Raw genomic sequence first — 24,353 nt, 5'->3', positions numbered from 1 at the left:
CTGACGAAACACCTGCTCAACTTGCGCCGCTAACCTGGGAATTGTTCACGTAGCGAAGCGTCAGTGTATGCAAGATGGCACAGAAGAAGAACGCGAGGTTTTCTGTACGGTAGGTTGTGCACGTGGTTCGGTGTTATAACGGCGCTCGTCGTTTGGATGAGTATTTACGTTAGTCCTACCTGTTTCCACCTACATGGTATTCACACACAGTAACTCCCTGCCTGCTCGTTGATACCTCGAGCTTGCCGCAATGCTGATAACCACCAGTAATTCTGTTGATAGGTAGCGCTATCGGATTTCGCCATTACATTTTTATCACGTGGTACCATGACGATCAGTGATGTCTTTATCTCTCTTTTTTCGTCATTCATTCGCGATTACGTGTTTTCTAAAAGTCGGAGATTGGCACTGTTCTTCAATGTCAGTGAGGCTAATAAATGCACCCATATGGCAGGAATAGCTGAACAGGCGACAGTATTCCAGTGCCCCATACTGATTATCTCGCGGCGTACAACAAGAACGCATGAGGGCCAAGGAGGAGGACATAAACAGCAAAAAGTGCGTCCCGCCACGCCCGAAAATCCGAATATTAGCTCCAAAGAGTCGCAAGCAAGCAGCAAAAATTTGCGGCCGAACTTGCGCGGCTACTTTTATGAACAGGCGGGTCAGTCACGAAACCCCCTTCTGCGGTATTCCTTCCTGCGCAGTCAGCAGAGGCGCGCATGGCGTGAGTGCATGGCGGCGCGGGGACCACGGCCGACCATGTGGAGACTCCCCCGAAAATTCCGTATTGCTTTGCTTGTCCGCGGGTTCTGCCGTCATCCATGTGGTAGGCAGATTCGCGCACATTAATAATGGGAATTGTTCGCGGAAGGCCCGAACGCCAGCGCGTCGTAAATTTTGGAGTGGAAATAAGCCAGTGACATTGGGGGAGCAGAGGAGATACCTCCGAGCCCCGTCGGAGTACCTCCACACTGGAAACATGGCTCGCTTGCGCGATTAACTATGTATGGTTAACCTACGTTTACTACGCCAAATTTTTACGGGCCGAAGCTGCGCCCGGGCTGTGAGGCACACCGTAGGAGAGGGCTCTATAATTAATTTGGACCACTTGTAGATATACGTAACGTGCGACTGAATCTCGGCACACAGGCATTTTCGTTTTTTCACCTTCACCCGAAAAACGATCGCCGGGGCCGGGTCGACCGAGCCCGCATCCTGGGGCTCGGTATACGCTTTAGCCACCGCTGATCGAGGCACTGAGCATGACGTTGCACTGCAACTCTCATTACTTCCATGAGTATATGTACCCATAATCGCTCCCCGTGTCACAAAAAATACTTTCTCTCGGTCGTTTTACTTTCGCAGGTTTCGCAGCAGCCCAATCAAGGCGGGAGGCTCCGTCTTAACTGCTTCTTGGATTAATTCCGGCCGAGTACCCATACAATGGAGTATTTAACAAGCTGCATAGGAGACATCAGAGCTATCCAAAGATAAGGATCTAGACCACTTACCTCAATGTCTTCCCCTTCTCCTAGGTGTAGGGAAAAAAACTGTACGGTAGACTACTATTGAGGGGTAGTCGGTTACGACTAATTGTCGATGAAGACGAACAAATATTTCCGCTTTCTTGTAACAGACACTGTACAAAAATATTGTTCAAGGATGACTGATATTAACACGTTTTTCCAGGACTTAAGAACTCCTCTTAACGGAAGTCCACTGGTTGCCCTTACTAAGCCCGGAGGGGGGATCCTGCGATGAAGCTTGTTAAGTTCGGCTACCTCCCTTGATTAATGAAAATCGCCGGCAACTCCTTCATTGTCTTAGAGTTACGTGCGCCCCGTGCTGTTATGCTGTTGGTACACTTTGTGACTGCGACTGCAGAACTTTATTGACATGCACTGTCCTGCGCTTTATACCGCGCTTTATACTCGCCACGCCTGGGGCGCGTTAATTGTCTTTTCTTTTTTTTTCGTTACCCTTTTTTATCAAGTAATTGTAGGCCTTCGTGCTCTGTGAATGTGCTGCTCAAAAGCATGGTATTCCGTATGCTTTTTTAACCTACTAAATGGCTTAAAAGAACTGCAGTTTTGGGTGTTTACCTCTATTTACTTTTCATTGACTTTAAACCTGTCATAGCTTCGCTGGAGCGGGTATTGTTCCCCAGCGTTTTTTTTTTGTGGGGGGGGGGGGGGGGGAGGGGGAAGACGAGTTCGAACAGTCGGTCGCCTTATCTCGACTCTACCTGGGTGTCGCCATCTGCCCAAAAGTCTGCTCTAGTTTTTTTTGCTCTACCTTGCTATGGCGTAGACAAGGCAAAGTCGAGAAAAGGGCATCTGCTTGCTCTAGGCACTTCGTGACGAGCACTTGAACGTCACTAAAAGCTGGAAGGGAAACAGGAGAGAGGGAGAGAAATGCCAGCCTTCGTTATGTCCAGGCAAGCAAGGCATTATTGACCGTCGAACGAAAGACTACATAGCGACGAAAGGTATGACCTTTCAGTGAAAAAAGAAATTCTGCCTTCAGTGCATCTTGTTCACGCGATGTCCGCTTTATTGATTGTGAAGTCACGCTATAATGAGGCGGTTTCCTTGGGTGCATTAGTCGCTTCTAAGTCTATTCGTTTTCCCCGCAGCTTTTTCGTTTCGCATTTAGGGCAGGTCAGTATTCTTGAAGACACACGGTGAGAATAGCCGAATCACCAGAAGGGAGAAAAATGACGGAGAACACGGGTGACTGAACAATTGAAACAGACCAAAGGGGCGGTACATTGGGCCCTTTCTGGAATGTACGACGCCTTCATCATCCGCAGTAAACAACAATTTATTGCCTAGAAAGTCACTTCATGACTATTCGTGGAAAAAAACGGGCTCCCAATTGGTGTTTTATTGGCGTTTTATATACTTATAGTCATTTGATAAATCGGATGCAGATAATCACCGGGCCCATTCACGCCAGCGCCTATAAGTGCTCCAAAATGTTCTCTTGACTCACTCTAACGTCTCCCGTATAAGTTTTCCATTATTTTTTCAAGTTTTTATACAGTGCCAGCTGTCGTTCAGTATCAATGTGGCACAATAAGTTCAATTCATCGTTCTGTTTCGTTCGTACAGGTTTGCTTCCTCCCTCTTCCATCTTTCTGCGTGCATTGTTTCACCTGGAATAACATGTGACATATGTAGAGGAAAATCGTGCTGCTTACCTTCGTAGTGGGCCGTTTGGTGATCTGTCCTTGCATCACCTTGGGCTCCCTGATGCGCACTGCGCTGGAGTCGATCTCTTCCGTGTAGGCATCCAGCCGCGGCCGCATCGCTTGCTTGGATTCGTGCACTCTTACAGAGGACACCTTGACTTCTTCGAGAGACGAGTCTTCCGAAGAGTCGTTGTCGTCTTGCTGCGTCTTTTTACTCCAGTGGCTATCGGTGAACGACTTCTCGAATGGACTGCGATCGCTGGGACTGAGCGGAAAGACGGGCATGGCCGCGGGTGCGCCCAGCATGTCGTCAATGTCTTGAAACTTTCCAATGAAGTGTTTTACCCTGTCCCCGGGAGAGGGCTTCTTGGAGTGCGGAGGAAGTGGCATGACAATGCCTTTCTCGAATTGGTCCTCGAACTGTTCGAACGTTTCCGGTTCTTCGTCGCTGCCGTACTTGAGCAAAGAATCGATGTCCTTGCAGGAGCCAATGAACTTAGTCACCGACCTTCTGCCATTTTTGGCTTCGTCACTGGGTCTCGTGGTCGCCGCTGTCCTTGCATCCTGCCCAATTTTTTTTATCTCCACAGGTTTAGTTGGTCTTCGACCTGCAGGAGGAATTCCAAACACTGTTCTTGTCGGCTCGGGCTGTTTTTGAAATTTGCCTTTTGGAGGCTCGCAAGGCTTGACCAATGGCGCCAACGGTGGTTTAGATGCCTCGGGTGGTTTCTCGGGGGAGATTGCTTGCTTTGAATCTCCAGACAAAAGGGTTCGCTGTGCTGCAAGAACAGACGGGCTCTTTATATGCCCCGACGAGTCGCTTTTTGACACAACTTCCCTCGACTGGCGGTATTGCTGAAGAAAAGTGTCTGCTGACGGAGCCTTGTAGGTACTTTCTTTGCCTATGTCCAAAGACGTTGGGCGCTGTGCGGTGCTCGCCACTGGTATAGACCTCAGAGGAGCCGCACTAATCGGCGTCTTTTCTTGGATTGCACGAGGCGTTATCGATGTTTGCACCGCTGGATAGCGCGCCTGTGGTGAAGGAAGCGTTTTCTCGTTTGCTGCTGGAATCCTCGATGCCTGTGCTACCGGGCTTGCTGAAGCTGCAGTCGCCTTTTCTTGCGCTGCTTGAAAAGGCGATGCTTGTGCTATGGTCCTTGCCGGAACTGTGGGGACATTTTCCTGGGTTGAAATCCTCGTCGAAGTTGAAGGAGCAGGTATCCTTTCTTGTGCAGTGGGAACCTGTGCCGGTGGCGGCACTTTTGCTGTGGACGCTGGAAGCTGCGGAGACGGGCCTGTTGATGGAGCAGGTATCCTTTCTTGTGCTATAGGAACCGGTGCCGGTGGCGGCACTTTTGCTGTGGACGCTGGAAACTGCGGAGACGGGCCAGAGGGGGGTGGAACTGTGAATACTCGAACCGAAGAGGCAGGGGCTGGGGCAACAGGGACGGATCTGACTCGAGTAGAGGACACCGTTGCTGAAGGCACTTGCACTGGCCTAATTCGAGTGGACGATACCGACGACTGCACAGCAGGCGCTAAAGGCGTAGGAATACTGCTGTGCTGGCTGGGTTGAACTGATGAGGTGGTCGTGGGGCGCTGGCGACGAGGGGTGACTAGCTGCGGATGCACTCTAGTCGAGCTTTTGCTCTCGTCGGGTTTCGCGTTAGCTGTGACCGACGGAGTAGGAATCTCGGAATGTGTCGCTCTACTTCTTCTAATTGGTTTCGCCTCAGATGCGTTAGGGGTCGCCGAAAACTGTGACGCTATCCTGTTTACTGAACTGGCACTAGGATGACTAAATGGAGACAAAGTGGATGCTGATGAGCTGGTTGTCTTCTCTTCTAAAGACTTGTCTTCTGGCAATGGCTGCTTTACGTAAGGCAGGGCTGTTCTATTCGTAACTATTGGGCTGAGGACTGTCGGACTCGTTGCATTGCTGGGAGAAGAAGCCTTCGACAAATGACACGGTTCTGATACTGTTGATTTGCTAAAACTCAATTGCAAGTTTACATTAGGAGCGCTTTCCGGAGAACGCCTTGCGTTTTCGCTAGCAGGGGCTACCTTATGTGCGCTGGTGCTGTTTTCTAGTTTAAGCGTAGGAGAAGGGCTCCTGGACTTGGGGACTTCATTGCAGGTAATATGCAATGAGCCTATGCTATTAGGAGAGAAATCGCCATTTTTCACGGGGGAAGTTACATTTGGAGGTATTAAATCAGAGATAGCTTCGCTAGCCTTATTCGATTCATCTTGATCTGCCTTTAAAACCACCTTTTCTTCCTTTTTGTCTTCAATATATTGTCCTGGCTTGTCCACATGCATCCCTGAAGGAGCAGCGTTATTATACCCTTCGTCTTCGTCATCATCTGTTTCCTCTTCCGTTTCTTCTGTAGTGTCCTCTTCCTTACTCTGATCTTCGGCATCTGCTCTGGCTTCCTCAGCATGTTCCAAGAGAGTGTCTTCCACCTGCTTCTTATCTATGCTATCCTTACCAAGTTCGTTATCACTTTCCGTTTCCTTGTCGCTCTCATCAGTAACTTCGTCTTCGGTTTCACTCTTCTCGCTTTCTTTCTCCTGTTTTTCCTCGTCACGTGTTGCCTCCGCGTAAATGTTATCTGGTATGTTCTCTTTTCGCTCAAATGATTCATTGTTTGCTACGTCCACAGGAACGTCGGCGATCTCATCATTAGCTTCCTCGCACAGCCTTTCGACGTTAGGCTCATTGAGGATGATTGTCTTTTCTGTGTCCACGGCAGTTTTTTCTTCGGGATCAAACGCTTCGTTATCCAATTCATCTTCTACTTCCTCAGATTCTTCGTCTTCTACGTCCTCTTCTTCTTTCGCTTCTACTTCTTCCTCATCTTCATTTTCTAGCTTTTCCGATTTTTCAGTGTCTGACTGAGTTTCGCTCTTTTCATGTTTACCGTCCAGAACGTGAGTCCTCAAAGCCACTTCCTCTTCACTCGTTTCTTCATCTGCAGACACCTCTTCATCAGTGCTGCTACACAACTCCTTGTCCTTGCAAACAGCGGCCACTTCCCCCTTCGCGTCGCTAATGTTGTTGTCGGACAAATTCGGCGTGACTGCTTTTTCATCAGCGCTAAGATTTAGGGTTTTTTCTTCCTCATCCTCTTCTTCATCTTCTTGGCTCTCGTGCGAACTCTTATCGCTTTCTTCCATTTCATCTGGCGCCTCGCCCTTCTCGGGAACAGCCTTGGAATGCTCGGGCGACAGGTGCTCAGCCGATGGGACCGGTGTGACCGCCAAGCTGGCCACTTCGTCCTCGTCGTCATCATCGTCGTCGTCTTCGTCGTCCTCTCCTTCGTCGTCCCCTTCACTCGTTGTGTGAGTGGAAATGGTGACTTGGGGCGCAGCAGTGGAAGCCCCAAAATGTTGGGCGTCGGCTGGATCGGACGAGCTCGTGCTTGAGGAAACCACGGAGCTGCTCGACTCCTGCCGGTCGTACTTGACCGCTGCTGGTGCGCTGACCACGGGTTCGGCTTCCAAGATGTTTTCTCTCGAACCCTTGCGTCGCCTTCTCACACGTCGGCTGCGCGTCTCGGAGACGTCTTCGTCATCATCCGTGGTAGTGGTCGCCTCCAACAAGTCCGCACCCGAAGCGCTCCGCGAGCGGTCAAAAATTCGCTCGTTGCTCTGACTCCCCTGAAGAATGTTATCTCTGCTTCCTTTTTTGACCAATCTGTTTTGTGATGGGCTTCTCGAGACGATTGTCTTTGAACCACTGGTGCGCAGGCCGGCTTCCAACAGTTTTGACCTGGAGCTGCTCTTGCCTACGGGAGAAGATATCGATCTTGACACAAATTCTTCGTCATCGGACGTCTCTGTCGCTGTAGTGGTGTTGTTGGACTCAGTTTTGTTCTCCGGCTCTCCATGCTGGCTGCAGCGATCGCGTTCTTCTCGTTGTCTCGACAGGTACTCTTCTTTCTCTTCTTCCGTGAGGTTCATATTGAGCACAGATTTCCTGAAGTCCTTGTTTTGCTGGTTCTCGTAATCTCCTCCCCCAGGGGCGGATGCACGCGGAGGCGCTACTCTTGGCGGGCTCGGAGTTTTCTTCACAGTTGACCCGCTGAACACTGGAATCCTCGAGCACGAACTTGTTGCCAGCAGCGTTTTTGCTGGGGATGCGCTGAGAGAAGCGCTGCTCCGGCTTCTTGCCGATGACGTTGGGCTTAGGCTGGACCTCCTGAATAGCTGTCTTGGTATGGATGAATTAAACGACGCCGGCCTCTTCAGTGCGCCGAACCTGCACAGAAATTGTTTCTTTACTTACTGACGCCGGCATTGGTTCTGCCAATGGTGTTTTGTACAGCCAGCAAAGAAGCATGCATGGAGCATGAGCACTATGATGGAAGAATATGTTCGCTTTACGTTTACATGACTGCATATGAGGACATGCGAATATGTATGCAGGCTGTGAGTTTATGTGCTCAGTGATTAAGCATATTTAAAAGGAATACAAAACGACGTGATTAGCTAAGTAGAAAAGCTGCGCACTAAGTGCCTACCCGGTTTCGCTGGCGTTGGAGGGAGGATGACTGCTCTATTGGTTAATGAACTATAAGTTTGCGGAATCAGTATCACCTAAGTGGGTATTTGTGCTGCGAAGTGGACATCATGAGCCCACCAGGATTAATTTAATGTCAGTGAGGAGCTTCGACCAGTAAAATACCTTAAGCACGGTGCCGCTTTTGTATTTCGCCGCCAGGAGAATTCCGGCGCTGCCAGGAATTTACTTCGTGCGATTTCACAACATTCCTGCCATCTTGGCGTGCGAATAAAGAACATTTACCACTCTTTATTCCACTGTACTGGGCGCATTAAAATGAGTAATGTCCAACATAGGTGAAACTGGAGCTTGTATTAGGTGTGGATGAGCCTCGTTTGTTGCGCCGAAAAAGGCACACATCGCTATGACCACTTCCAGTACCGTATACAAAGTCCAGCGGCTTTGAGTCATCCTGCTCCTAAAAACAAGTTGCCACATTTTTGATTCCAGCCGCGACGGCAGAAGGCTGGCGGAATATAACAGCAGCTGTGTACTAAGATCATTGAGCGTGTCAAAAGTCCCAGGGGAGTTACTTTAAGCTCACGGAACCGTTTAAAGATCTCGAGCCGACTTTGTTCTACCGTTTCAATGCGGAGCCATTGTATTAATTGTGCAGCAAATGGGTATGCGTGGTAGACCAATGAAAAGTCAATTGGGGGCTTTTCGAATGCGCATAAATGCTGTTTTTAGGACTCGCATAAGGGTATACCGACAGAACAGCACGCGATGTTTGCATGCGCTTTAGGCATTCCATAAAATCGTGCCGTTCTGTCGCTGTGCTGTTTTGACGCTGTGCTGTTTTGTCGATGTGCTCTTCCGTCGCGTGCGCTTTTGACGCCGTGCTGTTTTGACGCGTGCTGTTTTGTCGCGTGCTCTTTTGACGCCGTGCTTTTATGTCGGTGCTCTTCTGCCGCGTGCCCTTTCGTCGTGTGCTGTTTTGACGGCGCCCCCGCATAAGTTACAAGGGCTGCCGTGGGCGTTTATGTGAGCACACACCGCCACGCAGTGGACCAAAGGGGGCTCGCCGTAAGAATTCGCTCCCGAAGAGGTCGAGCTGAAGGCACAACCAGGGATGGTCGGCTACGGCGCAAGCGTCCACGTGCGAGCGAAGGGCAGCTGCTGAATGGCGCGCACCTTGGGGAGTCGAGGTCTATCGAGTCCACCTGCAGGGAAGCCGAGCGCCGGCTCGCGGGGGCCTGCCTGGACGCTGGCGGCCAGGGCACGCACTCGGTGCTCGAGATGGCGCCGCTGGATGCGGCACAGTCGGGAGCAGACGTGCCTCGGCTCACGGCTCCGCTCTTCTCGTTCTCATCAGAGCTCTGGTCGTCGTCGCTGCTGTCCGAGTCGGACGTCGAGGTGAAATCAGCAGGAGCCAGGCCACGCTTGCCGCTTTTTGAGTCCGACTTTGCCACAGTCGAGGAGTGGACGTCGGTCACCTGCACGGAGGTCAGCAAGCGATCACTCTAAAGCCTACTGAACGAATGCCAGGGGAAGGGGTGGGATCCTCGAAGCATGACTAGCCATATCGGAACGGGCAAGTCACGCGTGGAGTTAGAAGGCATTGGCAAGTCCGTGATAAATGGTTCGTGGTTGTTGTTCTTAACGTCAGATCTTGGTTCCTTTTCTTACACATTTAGACCGGCGTTCCTAACTATCCAGCACTCACGTGAACGCTTACAACTGAATTAACGTTTTCTTCGTTCAAATGAACACTGAAATTTCGCAAGGCATGCCAGGCAGAAATCGGCATGGCTGAGCGCAAGGAGCGCTCAAGCTGAGCTGTTTGCCCGTAACTCCGGCGTACCTGCTGTTCTAGTACTCGATAGCGTTGAAACGTATCACTCGTAGCTCGCTCGTTTACACCGTAATGCATGACTGCGTAGTAAAGACGCCGACGGGTGTCTTTGGTATGTGTTCAATAATCATTCTCTGCCAGACCGGCGTCCGCCGAAGCCTTGATTTCGTGATTCTCACTGGACAACGCGGTTTAGGAACACCAGTACCATTAGCGCAGCAGAGTGCTCAAATTGGGCTTATTTATTCAGGAAGCATCCAAATGATGGATGGCAAATATATCTGTCATTTTAGGAACTCTCGCGGATAAACCCTTTGAGGTTAGTGTTGCATGTTGTCACCTGCCTTCTTTTTCTTCGCATTAAAAGTGTGGGCCGCGTAAAACGCATACAGAATTTCAATTAAATAAAGAGGAAAATAGGGAAAAAAAGGAAGAAATGGATACACATAGCAAATATTCGTCAGTATAATCTGTGCATCCCTGAGGCCTGGCTTAAAAAATGGCAGGGGAATATACAGATAGATAATGCGATATACAACGGCAGCTGTCCTATTATGCGACGTCATATCGGCGACGTTACGACAACGTTGCCATGGCGTTGCTTCGACATTGTCAAGACCATGCTGAAATTACGCAATGACGGCGATATAGCTTTGCTATAGGACAAGGGTTTGCCTGGGCTCAGTAGCTCCCTTGTAGTTTGCTTATGGCGAGGAGCCATCGGAGCTGATTCCATGGTGATTCCGGTGTGCGATTTATTAATACCCCCACCCTTTCGTATAGCCCACCAATACGTACGGTGATATGTACTGCTGCAGCTACTTGCACCAGTGGGCTCCGATATCAACGACGGCTATTCGTAAGTGACGCAGCATGGCGATGGCTAGTGCGAGAGACACACCCGATGCCGGAATGATGCGCTGCAGCAGTCCATGGTTTCAGTTTAGCACGTCTTCCATAAAGCGCCGTCAATTCGACAACACTAACAAAATTTCCGCGGCCACTGCAGCATTCGCCGTTTCTTTTGGCACTCTTCAACCTTGCAATTAAAAATCGGGCCATCTCCACCAACGGGAAACCTGGGGAGGAGCGAAGCATGCAGTGGATAAGTGTGTTCAAAGATTGTAAATCTCTCACTTGCCACACGGAGTGCGCTGATTGAGCGCAGGAGAAGGGCCGGTGGGAGGAGCAATCGCGCGCTTGCTGAAACGGTGGCGCCCTCTCTTGCGTTGAACCTGGTTTAAGCAATTTCCATCTGCCCCAGTTCGGGGTAGTGGCAGGGGTCAACGCGAGCGCAGTTCAATGCCCACGCCTCGCCCTGGGGGCTCGTCATCGGTGATCAACAAGGCCCCGAAACCATGTACGTATGCCTTTTCTTGCTTCGACCGGCCACCCGACCCGATCAGGCCTAGCATCAAGAGCCGGTGGGTATTTGAGTGTAACACAAATTATAACCTGTCTACAAATAGCTTCTGCTGGTGCTTGACGATTGATGAAGCAGACAGGGAGCGTTCCACAAATCCTTATAGCATGTTACTTTAGTAGTTTAGTTAGTTCATTTTGAACCAGTTTTATCTATTATACACTTTTCTTTTAGTACGATTTACGTTCTAGCGCGAGGCGTTGGAAAACGAGTGTCCCGGTGTTTTAGTACCATAACTACATGAGACGACGACGACAGGACACGCCGACAGCCCGAGCCTCTAAGGTGCTTCGCCCTTAAAAAATTCGGCTTGTGTCACTCGCTCAAAAGGTTTTTTTTACTTCTAAGAAACTTCTGAATTAATTAAGATAGAGTAGGGGAAATTGTTTCCATAACACCAAATGATTATTGTCTGCTTCAGTGATAAAACATTTATGGTTCTAATCTTTTGGTCCATGTTACGTGAAACACCGACGTCACTGTTCGTCGAGTTTCCATAGTGGCGGAGCAGACCTCAAAGTATTGTAGTAAAGATGACTCACGGAGGACGACGAATAAACGTTTAGTAAGTTCTAGAGCAGCTGGGTGGCCTCCTTAGTTCAGATAGCCATGTAGCTCCAATCGAAAACTTCGCTGTTTTGATGGTGGCTTGCATGCTGGCACGCAATATAAAGTTGGCACCATGAACGTGTTCTTGCGTGCTTTTGTAATTTCTCTCGCACGCCCAATGCAGTTTAGAGCCTGAGTATTTGTGGGCACATCGCAGGCAGCGCCACAAAATCTACGACACTGCTGATTTTAAAGGGACACGACTAAAAAATGAAGGAAGCTCACACTAATGCGTAGGACTTAAAGGTAGCGAAGCTGAGCGCAACAGTAGCTGTTTCCCTTTTTTTCGCCTCACGGCGTTGTTTAAGCCTCGCCACTGTACGAGGGACCACAGCTGGGTGTTCGTCTTCTGGGTCGCACGGTTCTGCGCCGCACGTGGCCTCGTGGCCTTCCTTCGTTGCGCGCGCTTATCGCTGCGGCGGCGGCCTCCTCGCCTTCCTCTGCCACGTCCCGCGCACGTCTCCTTTCCCTCCTCGCCTATCTCTCCCCTGCCGCCTATCTCTCCCCGCCATCGGACCACTGCTCCGTTCTGGGTGCTTGCAAAAGGGAGTGTGGTTTTACCGCTAGCGCTCAAGGAAAAAACTGGTCACCCCGCGAAAATTGCCCGAGGTAGCATAGTGTAGCTTGCGCTACAAAACGTTACCAATTAGGTTATGACAACTGAAAAGTCTAAGACAATCACCCTAACGCAACACGGCTTACAGCTACAGCTGTTGAAGTACGGATTTACGATTATGATCATTTTCCATTACGAGTAAATTACGTGGTACCTACTCAAGTTGTCTCCTCATAACTAGGAAACAAATTTAATGCGTTCGCACTAAAACGACACTACGAGTACATCTAAGCCCTTTTTATGATGTACTCAATGCAGAAGCATTAGCGTCCAATTGCCGAATGGATATATGATCGCACTGCGGGCACCGCCATAGCGCTCGGGAGCTTTGGTGAACAGTGCGCCGCAGGCACAGGCAGCGGTATCATAATGCGGAACTTGTCACGGTACGTCTTAAAATCCCATCTCCGCTCAACCGTTATAATCATGTCCCCTTTGCGTCTTTTTCTCCTCTCTGTTACTACGACTGAGAGCCCTGGCCAATTGCCGCTGTTAGGCCTATTACAGCTCATCTACGTCACCCACGTGTACGCGCAAGGACATAGCGCAAGGCACGTATAACGCTTCGCGTACGTACCTGCAGATGCCTCATTTTTTTTACTCAACGCATATGCTGGTTCCTGCCATTGGCCGAATTGGCCCACTTTGTCACATTATTTTGTCGTTTAGAAGCGTATTGGTTCAGACGAACCGCGCGCACTTCTCAAACATGTTTTCCCATAAACTTCGTGATCATCCCACTTCAGCTGATTTCCCGCCGTATACCGGAAAATCTCACGTGGAGCGGGCACTGTAAAAAATGCTGTTCTTTATCTCGAAATTTCAAACTCCCCACTATGTTCTTTGGTGGCTGCTAATCATAATTGCACAGATTGCATTCGTGCAAACAACCATGGGCAGCAAAGATAGAGTGCTGTCGCCACGAAACTCATTGCACAGCTGAGAACACGCGAAACAGACGCGTCAATAGGCGTCGGTTTTCGAAAAACGTGCTTGAAAACGTATAAAGACCAACACAAAGGGGAGGAATACAAAATATTGTATGTAAAGACGACTGCTCCCCATTGCCGGATGAGCAAAATTTTAAAATCTCAGACAACCACGCGACGGGAGGCCAGCAGAAAGCCGGAGGTGGCGCGACTTTTACACCAATATTGCGATATCATTCAGGCAACATAAACAAAATTAAACAGCATTGCCTTATTATTGATGTGGAAATTTTTACGAATCGAAAATAGTCATTTTATTTGCGTTCTCAGAGGCAACTAGTGAGCCGTAATGCGCTTCTGCTAAGTCTGGCTAAGTTATAATTCTTCCACCGGGAGTCCTTTTCTCTGTTCTGCGAAAAATCTTTCCCCAGATTCACCATAGCTGTTGTTTTCTCCGAATGCGTCAACGCTCGCGACCAGCCTCTGCTTGCTCTGAAGTGGTCTTCAGTCGTCTCATCGCCTACGCAAAATCATTTACTGCGAAATGCCACCGCTTCGTGTAACCGGCGAGCACACGCTGACTTGTTCTGAAGGAAAGCAAGTGGCAAGGCGGTGCGATCACATGATCACCACAGAGCACGGGCTGCGCCACAAGCTCGAATGTTCTTATGGGATGTGTGAGGACACCATATGTGTAGTACCAGTATTCGCTTTCTTCCGGTGCGAAGGCCACGTGCGATAAGTACGTGGACACACGGTTCGCCCGTGCAACGCATATAATAGCGCTAACGCTGTAATACGGAAATTTGCTTCGCCGTCAGAATACCCTGTGTGCAGTGGTACACCCTTTACAGGCTGCTTTGTTCGTTTACGTTGGGCGCTAGGTACGACCAACGAGGTTAAAAAAATTACGACCAGTGTGGCGGGCAGAATACAGCTGGCGCTGTAGCACTGAAATTTGCTTCGCCGTCAGAATACCATGTGCGCAGTGGTGCACCCTTTACAGGCTACTTCATTCGTTTTCTTTGGACGCTAGGCACGCCCATTGCGGCGGGCGGAATACAGCTGGCGCTGTAATACTGAAATTTGCTTCGCCGTCAGAATACCCTGTGTGCAGTGGTGCACCCTTTACAGGCTGCTTTGTTCGTTTACTTTGGACGCTAGGTACGACCATTGCGGCGGGCGAAGTACAGCTGGCGCTATAACACTGAAATCTGCTTCGCCGTCAGAATACCCTGTGTGCAGTGGTGCACCCTTTACAGGCTGCTTCATTCGTTTTCTTTGGACGCTAGGCACGCCCATTGCGGCGGGCGGAATACAGCTGGCGCTATAACACTGAAATCTGCTTCGCCGTCAGAATACCCTGTGTGCAATGGTGCAACCTTTACAAGCTGGTTTGTTCGTTTACTTTGGACGCTAGGTACGACCATTGCGGCGGGCGGAGTACAGCTGGCGCTATAACACTGAAATTCGCTTCGCCGTCAGAATACCCTGTGTGCAATGGTGCACCCTTTACAGGCTGTTTTGTTCGTTTACTTTGGACGCTAGGTACGACAATTGCGGCGGGCGGAGTACACCTGGCGCTGTAACACTGAAATTCGCTTCGCCGTCAGAATACCCTGTGTGCAATGGTGCACCCTTTACAGGCTGTTTTGTTCGTTTACTTTGGACGCTAGGTACGACCATAGCGGCGGGCGGAGTACACCTGGCGCTGTAACACTGAAATTCGCTTCGCCGTCAGAATACCCTGTGTGCAATGATGCACCCTTTACAGGCTGTTTTGTTCGTTTACTTTGGACGCTAGGTACGACCATTGCGGCGGGCGAAGTACAGCTGGCGCTATAACACTGAAATCTGCTTCGCCGTCAGAATACCCTGTGTGCAGTGGTGCACCTTTTACAGGCTGCTTCATTCGTTTTCTTTGGACGCTAGGCACGCCCATTGCGGCGGGCGGAATACAGCTGGCGCTATAACACTGAAATCTGCTTCGCCGTCAGAATACCCTGTGTGCAATGGTGCAACCTTTACAAGCTGGTTTGTTCGTTTACTTTGGACGCTAGGTACGACCATTGCGGCGGGCGGAGTACAGCTGGCGCTATAACACTGAAATTCGCTTCGCCGTCAGAATACCCTGTGTGCAATGGTGCACCCTTTACAGGCTGTTTTGTTCGTTTACTTTGGACGCTAGGTACGACCATTGCGGCGGGCGGAGTACACCTGGCGCTGTAACACTGAAATTCGCTTCGCCGTCAGAATACCCTGTGTGCAATGGTGCACCCTTTACAGGCTGTTTTGTTCGTTTACTTTGGACGCTAGGTACGACCATAGCGGCGGGCGGAGTACACCTGGCGCTGTAACACTGAAATTCGCTTCGCCGTCAGAATACCCTGTGTGCAATGATGCACCCTTTACAGGCTGTTTTGTTCGTTTACTTTGGACGCTAGGTACGACCATTGCGGCGGGCGAAGTACAGCTGGCGCTGTAACACTGAAATCTGCTTCGCCGTCAGAATACCCTGTGTGCAGTGGTGCACCTTTTACAGGCTGCTTCATTCGTTTTCTTTGGACGCTAGGCACGCCCATTGCGGCGGGCGGAATACAGCTGGCGCTATAACACTGAAATCTGCTTCGCCGTCAGAATACCCTGTGTGCAATGGTGCAACCTTTACAGGCTGGTTTGTTCGTTTACTTTGGACGCTAGGTACGACCATTGCGGCGGGCGGAGTACAGCTGGCGCTATAACACTGAAATTCGCTTCGCCGTCAGAATACCCTGTGTGCAATGGTGCACCCTTTACAGGCTGTTTTGTTCGTTTACTTTGGACGCTAGGTACGACCATTGCGGCGGGCGGAGTACACCTGGCGCTGTAACACTGAAATTCGCTTCGCCGTCAGAATACCCTGTGTGCAATGGTGCACCCTTTACAGGCTGTTTTGTTCGTTTACTTTGGACGCTAGGTACGACCATTGCGGCGGGCGGAGTACACCTGGCGCTGTAACACTGAAATTCGCTTCGCCATCAGAATACCCTGTGTGCAATGGTGCACCCTTTACAGGCTGTTTTGTTCATTTACTTTGGACGCTAGGTACGACCATTGCGGCGGGCGGAGTACACCTGGCGCTGTAACACTGAAATTCGCTTCGCCGTCAGAATACCCTGTGTGCAATGGTGCACCCTTTACAGGCTGTTTTGTTCGTTTACTTTGGACGCTAGGTACGACCATTGCGGCGGGCTTAGTACACCTGGCGCTGTAACACTGAAATTCGCTTCTCCGTCAGAATACCCTGTGTGCAATGGTGCACCCTTTACAGGCTGTTTTGTTCGTTTACTTTGGACGCTAGGTACGACCATTGCGGCGGGCGGAGTACACCTGGCGCTGTAACACTGAAATTTGCTTCGCCGTCAGAATACCCTGTGTGCAATGGTGCACCCTTTACAGGCTGTTTTGTTCGTTTACTTTGGACGCTAGGTACGACCATTGCGGCGGGCGGAGTACACCTGGCGCTGTAACACTGAAATTCGCTTCGCCGTCAGAATACCCTGTGTGCAATGGTGCACCCTTTACAGGCTGTTTTGTTCGTTTACTTTGGACGCTAGGTACGACCATTGCGGCGGGCGAAATACAGCTGGCGCTGTAACACTGAAATTTGCTTCGCCGTCAGAATACCATGTGCGCAGTGGTGCACCCTTTACAGGCTGCTTCATTCGTTTTCTTTGGACGCTAGGCACGCCCATTGCGGCGGGCGGAATACAGCTGGCGCTGTAATACTGAAATTTGCTTCGCCGTCAGAATACCCTGTGTGCAATGGTGCACCCTTTACAGGCTGCTTCATTCGTTTTCTTTGGACGCTAGGCACGCCCATTGCGGCGGGCGAAGTACAGCTGGCGCTATAACACTGAAATTTGCTTTGCCGTCAGAATACCATGTGTGCAGTGCTGCACCCTATACAGGGCGCTTCGTTCGTTTACTTTGGACGCTAGGTACGACCATTGCGGCGGGCGGAGTACACCTGGCGCTGTAACACTGAAATTTGCTTCGCCGTCAGAATACCCCGTGTGCAGTGGTACACCCTTTACAGGCTGCTTCGTTCGTTTTCTTTGGGCGCCACGTACGCGCATTGTGGCGGGCGAAGTACAGCTGGCGCTGTAACACTGAAATTTGCTTCGCCGTCAGAATACCCTGTGTGCAGTGGTGCACCCTTTACAGGCCGCTTCATTCGTTTTCTTTGGACGCTAGGTACGCCCATTGCAGCGAGCGGAATACAGCTAGCTATGTAATACGGAAGTTTGCTTCGCCGTCAAAATGCCATGTGTGCAGTGGTGCACCCTTTACAGGCTGCTTCGTTCGTTTTCTTTGGGCGCCACGTACGCGCATTGTGGCGGGCGGAATAGAGCTGGTGCTGTAACACTGAAATTTGCTTTGCCGTCAGAATACCCTGTGTGCAGTGCCACATCCTTTACAGGCTGCTTTGTTCGTTTACTTTGGACGCTAGGTACGACCATTGCGGCGGGCGAAATACAGCTGGCGCTGTAATACGGAAATTTGCTTCGCCGTCAGAATACCCTGTGTGCAGTGGTGCACCCTTTACAGGTTGCTTTGCTCGTTTACTTTGGACGCTAGGTACGACCATTGCGGCGGGCGAAATACAGCTGGCGCTGTAACACTGAAATTCGCTTCTCCGTCAGAATACCCTGTGTGCAATGGTGCACCCTTTACAGGCTGTTTTGTTCGTTTACTTTGGACGCTAGGTACGACCATTGCGGCGGGCGGAGTACACCTGGCGCTGTAACACTGAAATTTGCTTCGCCGTCAGAATACCCTGTGTGCAATGGTGCACCCTTTACAGGCTGTTTTGTTCGTTTACTTTGGACGCTAGGTACGACCATTGCGGCGGGCGGAGTACACCTGGCGCTGTAACACTGAAATTCGCTTCGCCGTCAGAATACCCTGTGTGCAATGGTGCACCCTTTACAGGCTGTTTTGTTCGTTTACTTTGGACGCTAGGTACGACCATTGCGGCGGGCGAAATACAGCTGGCGCTGTAACACTGAAATTTGCTTCGCCGTCAGAATACCATGTGTGCAGTGCTGCACCCTATACAGGGCGCTTCGTTCGTTTACTTTGGACGCTAGGTACGACCATTGCGGCGGGCGGAATACAGCTGGCGCTGTAATACTGAAATTTGCTTCGCGGTCAGAATACCCTGTGTGCAATGGTGCACCCTTTACAGGCTACTTCATTCGTTTTCTTTGGACGCTAGGCACGCCCATTGCGGCGGGCGAAGTACAGCTGGCGCTATAACACTGAAATTTGCTTCGCCGTCAGAATACCATGTGTGCAGTGCTGCACCCTATACAGGGCGCTTCGTTCGTTTACTTTGGACGCTAGGTACGACCATTGCGGCGGGCGGAGTACACCTGGCGCTGTAACACTGAAATTTGCTTTGCCGTCAGAATACCCTGTGTGCAGTGCCACATCCTTTACAGGCTGCTTTGTTCGTTTACTTTGGACGCTAGGTACGACCATTGCGGCGGGCGAAATACAGCTGGCGCTGTAACACTGAAATTTGCTTCGCCGTCAGAATACCCTGTGTGCAGTGGTGCACCCTTTGCAGGCCGCTTCATTCGTTTTCTTTGGACGCTAGGTACGCCCATTGCAGCGAGCGGAATACAGCTAGCTATGTAATACGGAAGTTTGCTTCGCCGTCAAAATGCCATGTGTGCAGTGGTGCACCCTTTACAGGCTGCTTCGTTCGTTTTCTTTGGGCGCCACGTACGCGCATTGTGGCGGGCGGAATAGAGCTGGTGCTGTAACACTGAAATTTGCTTTGCCGTCAGAATACCCTGTGTGCAGTGCCACATCCTTTACAGGCTGCTTTGTTCGTTTACTTTGGACGCTAGGTACGACCATTGCGGCGGGCGAAATACAGCTGGCGCTGTAATACGGAAATTTGCTTCGCCGTCAGAATACCCTGTGTGCAGTGGTGCACCCTTTACAGGTTGCTTTGCTCGTTTACTTTGGACGCTAGGTACGACCATTGCGGCGGGCGAAATACAGCTGGCGCTGTAACACTGAAATTTGCTTCGCCGTTAGAATACCCTGTGTGCAGTGGTGCACCCTTTACAGGCCGCTTCATTCGTTTTCTTTGGACGCTAGGTACGCCCATTGCAGCGAGTGGAATACAGCTAGCTATGTAATACGGAAATTTGCTTCGCCGTCAAAATGCCACGTGTGCAGTGGTGCACCCTTTACAGGCCGCTTCGTTCGTTTTCTTTGGGCGCCACGTACGCGCATTGTGGCGGGCGGAATAGAGCTGGTGCTGTAACACTGAAATTTGCTTTGCCATCAGAATACCATGTGTGCAGTGCTGCACCCTATACAGGGCGCTTCGTTCGTTTTCTTTGGACGCTAGGTACGACCATTGCGGCGGGCGAAATACAGCTGGCGCTGTAACACTGAAATTTGCTTCGCCGTCAGAATACCCTGTGTGCAGTGGTGCACCCTTTACAGGCCGCTTCATTCGTTTTCTTTGGACGCTAGGTACGCGCATTGTGGCGGGCGGAATAGAGCTGGTGCTGTAACACTGAAATTTGCTTTGCAGTCAGAATACCCTGTGTGCAGTGCCACATCCTTTACAGGCTGCTTTGTTCGTTTACGTTGGACGCTAGGTACGACAATTGCGGCGGGAGGAATACAGCTGGCGCTGTAACACTGAAATTTGCTTCGCCGTCAGAACACCCTGTGTGCAGTGGTGCACCCTTTACAGGCTGCTTTGTTCGCTTACTTTGGACTCTAGGTACGACCATTGCGGTGGCGGAATACAGCTGGTCCTGTAAGGCTAAAATTTGCTTCGCCGTCATGATACCATGTGTGCAGGGCTGCACCCTATACAGGGCGCTTCGTTCGTTTTCTTTGGACGCTAGGTACGCCCATTATGGCGGGCGCAATACAGTGATCACTGTAATACAGTAAGAACTCCATCTATCGAAACCCGATCCTAAGAATTGCCCAATCTAACTAACAAATTAGGATTCCTCCGCAGGTTGCGATATCGCTAAATGCTTTTATAAGCAACTGACGAAATAGATTCAGCGCCATTCCAGATTTAGCAAAATATTTCAAGTTCCTCAAGCCCTCAACACGACCAAGACATCCCGCCCAGTTCCTGGGAACAGCTTCATCGGCCTAACAAGGTGGCAGCAGATCTGAGATTCCACGACAACCTGAGCGCTGATGCAGACGCAGGCGCTAACACGACGGGAGATTTGAACAAGGAAGAAATCGTACAGTTAGTTTCTGGCACACAATGGGTGTAAGAGGATGTTGAGGACCCAGAAACTGGTAAAGCTCCTGTGCCAGCTTCAGGCCAAGTGACGGATGCTACTGCCTTGCTCAGGCGCTTTGCTGGGGCTCACGACGGAACGGAGAACACTCTGAGCGCACTTGCGTGCTCTGTCCGCCCAATGCTAACGAAGCGCAAGCAGGCGAAAATCGCAGACTTTTTTGCAAGAAATAAATTTGTTTCCCCCTGCACCCGTCGCGTTTTATTATTATTGTCACCTGGAACTTTTAGCGCATCGCTAAATTACCGGCAGGCGAGCGCCGGGGCCGCCGCAATTACGATGTCATGGTAGCTACTGGGATACCCCCTCGTTATACAGCTAATTTATGGAATCTACTGCTTTTTAAATGACAGTCTCGATTTTACAAATTTCTCTATTTAAAGAAAAAAAGTAGCGGTGGCTTAGCTCGGCTATGTCAGGATATATGTAGCGTGAGCTAAGGTTCAGCTGGTTATTCTTAGCTTTCCTGGTTGTCTAGGATTAGCTTGATTATCATGCTTACTACTGCTTCAATGACACACACACCGTATACGCATTATGTAACACATGTATATTTATCAAGCGGCTCCGGCGCAGCGTCACCAATCGCAACAGAGCTAAGCTGGTTCGACAGGCACACGCCGGTGTTGCTGCGACGCACGAGCCATCGGTTGCACACCCGGCCGCCCCTCGCATGATCATCAAGTGGACCGGGCCGCCACGTGTGGAACGGAGGTCGGCGAAGACGCTGGGCTCGTGGGGTTGTGAGAGACGCCGGGGAGTGAGCAACGTTCTGTGAGCCGTGTGACGTCACTGCTCCTCGCGCATACGCAGCATTGCTCTCCAGGAGCCACGCGAAACTGCTCAACCTCGGCCAGTGTAGCTCACGCTACAATAATTCGCGGTTCTGGTGACTCGGTTAGATCGGGTTTTAACTGTAATGAAATTTGATTCGCCGTCAGAGTACCCTGTGTGCGGTGGTGCACCCTTTACAGGCCGCTTAGTTCGTTTTCTGTGAATACTAGGTTTGCCAATTGAGGCGGCCGCAATACAGCTAGGGCTGTAATACTGAAATTTGCTTCGCTGTCAGAAAACCTTGTGTGCACTGGTGCACCCTTTACAGGCTGCTTCGTTTGCTTACTTTTGGAAAACACATTGCAGCTGTGATGCTCAGTTTTCTTGATGCACATGATGTGATCTCACCCAATCAATTTTGTTTTGTCGGTGGGCGTGGTACGCAAAATTCACTCAAAGAAATGCTTTAGAGCGTAACGAATTACCCTGTGCCATGTTCTGGAGTGCTTCAAAGGCATTCAATTCTAGTAATCACTCCATTTTATCAGATAAACTGTTCAAGTATGGATTCAGAGGTCCGTTTCTATCATTGATTAACAACTACCTGCCTTATAGTTCTCAAATTGTTGCGTTGGGTTCGATAAGAAGCAATCCACAGAATTTAACTTTAGGTGTCCTTTAGGGGTCCATTCTTGTTTCCTATTTTTAATATATAAGTCAACGATCTGAGTAGTTCCTGCACTCGTAGCCGAGTTTTCCACTATGCGGATGACGCCGTGCTTGTATGCAGACATAATTATGAACTAGCAATGGAATCCTTGCAGCATGACTGTATGCAAGTAATGTGGTGGTTCCATGATAATTTAATTAACATAAACAACATTAAGTCGCAACAATTGTCTGTTTCCATAATGGAGCTAAGAATATTCTTCACCACGTTCCAATTTATTTGCATACTAGTGATTGTGTTCAGTTTGCCTGTACACCTGTTACGCTTGTGTCTACTGTCAAATACTTAGGTTTCTTGTTGGATTTCGATATATCCTGGAACGGCCATTCAGCGCAACTCCGAAAGGCTGCCTGTCTCGTGTTTTTCATTAAATCCTTATGCCTGTTAAGCGTACGTAAACAAATATCTTTTGGGCTTGCTAACACTGTGTTGCAGTATGGAATTTGCAGTTTTTATTTCTGTACCACCTCCTGGAAAAACAGGATTAACTCCCTTTTGAAATTCTTACCTAGGTCAGAATGCATGTAGATGTCGCATATAGATGTCTTTGAGTTGCCATGTATGCCTGATTTTTCGGCGCTGTTTAGCAGATAGTGGTTCTGAAATATATTTGGTCACACGATTGCAGAGTGTACATGCCTCAACGTGACCGTGGGCCTACGTGATCACTTCTTCATACGGAGGGTGCGTACTAAGTATGGTGAGCGGTTCCGCACTTTTTATGTCCCCCCTATTCTTAGCTCTCTCCCCTTTTAGCTGTTTTCGCTCAGCAGTCGTGTTCAAACTAGAGCCGCTGTTTTCGATGGTTGAAGTATATGCTTCTGAATGTCTTTTCTGTTGTTCTTCTATTCCTTTTTGTGATCATTGTTTTTTCCTTTCTTCTTTCTTTCCTTTCTGTTCCTTCAATAGCGATATCTGCTAATATTTGTGTATCTGTGATGTGGAGCTAACTGCAGGGAACGGCTCCACAAGCCTTTTCTTGGCTTAGGCCGGCCACACCTATAACATGTTCCTTTGCGAAAATAAAAACTATTGTTATTACTTCTTTGGACGCTAAGTTCGCCCGGTGCGGCGGACCCAATGCAGCTAGTGCTGTAATACTGGAATTTGCTTCGCATTCGGAATAGCCTGTGTGCGGTGGTAAACCCTTTACAGGCCAATTCGTTCGTTTTCTTTGGACGTGAGGTTCGCCCAGTGCGGCGGACCCATTGCAGGTAGTGCTGTAATACTGAAATTTTCTTCGCGGTCAGGATACCCTGTGTGCAGTATTGCACTGTTACAGGGCACTTTTTTCGTTTTCTGTGGATTCTCGATTCGCGCAATGCGACGGGGCCATCACAGTCGCGCTGTAATACTAAATTTGATTCGTCGTCAGAATGCCCTCTGCGCTGTGGTGCACCCTTTACAATAAAAAGGCTAAAAGTTGAGCGAGTTGGTAGGGATCCACCTTACAAACAATTGCACGCGAATTGACAGGGACAGGAACGCATGAATACAACACAAAACAAGACTTCGCTTGTGTTATTTTCATGTGTTCCTGTCCCCGTCAATTTGCGCGCAGTTGTTTGTAAGATGGAGCCTCTACAGGGCGCTTAGTTCGTTTTCTCTGGACGCTAGATTCGTCCAGTGCGGCGGGCGAAATACCTCTAGCGCTGTAATACTGAAATTTACTTCGCCGTCAGAATACCCGGTGTACAGTGGTGCACCCTTTACAGGTTGCTTCGTTCGTTTTCTTTGGACGCTATGTTCGGCCAGTGCGGCGGGCACAGTACACCTAGCACTGTAATACTGACATTTGCTTCACCGTCAGAATACCTTGTGTGTAGTGGTGCACCTTTTACAGGCCGCTTTGTTCATCTTCAAAGCACAGCTTTCTATCTCTACCAGCCAGCGCTTCCTTCGCGCCGTGCGGGACAATAAACTCCCAACACAGCGGGGGCGGCGGTGGTGGAGGGGGGTGGCGGAGGGTTCACTCACAGAGAACACTGTAGATGGCATAGCGAATTTACTCAGCGTTCCCCGCGCGGAGGTGCCTGCTCGCCGGCGGGCGCATCGGCGCGACCCGGCTTTGCCGTCTGCTTTAACCACGGCTGTTTCGGGTCTATTTCGGCGTAGCTTCGCGTTCATTGCGCGCTTCCTTCGCACGGCTTGATTAACTTGTTCGACAGTACCTCCTGGGTAGCCCGGACCCGACGGAATTAAGTGGTCGTACAGCAAAGATACGTTAGGGATTGGTTTGCAGGGCGGGAAAACAAAATGTAGAGACCACATACAGACATCTGGCCGCTAGAGAAACGCTACCTTTTGCGCACTGCTTGCCACAAATGGGACTCTGTTTTCTAAATTGGTGAATACCATTTAGGTTGTGTTT

At 50.0% G+C, this 24,353-nt stretch overlaps 1 protein-coding gene across 1 annotated transcript in view; it reads right to left on the bottom strand.

Annotated features, from left to right (window-relative positions):
* Nucleotides 1-24,353, bottom strand: part of LOC144152528 (uncharacterized) — a 277,204-nt gene that overhangs the window by 178,311 nt on the left and 74,540 nt on the right. Inside the window, exons 5-6 of the mRNA XM_077683824.1 lie at nt 8,898-9,199; nt 3,206-7,460 (exon numbers count right to left, since the gene is read on the bottom strand). Coding sequence (XP_077539950.1) covers nt 3,206-7,460; nt 8,898-9,199 — 4,557 coding nt within the window. The remainder of the gene's footprint in view (nt 1-3,205; nt 7,461-8,897; nt 9,200-24,353) is intronic.

This window comes from Haemaphysalis longicornis, unplaced genomic scaffold (assembly GCF_048455015.1).
Source record: "Haemaphysalis longicornis isolate Haplotype H1 unplaced genomic scaffold, Haemaphysalis longicornis Haplotype H1 scaffold_1, whole genome shotgun sequence".
NCBI lineage: Eukaryota > Metazoa > Arthropoda > Arachnida > Ixodida > Ixodidae > Haemaphysalis > Haemaphysalis longicornis.
Note: the sequence above shows the minus strand (reverse complement) of the source record. Positions and strands in the feature narration are given on the sequence as shown.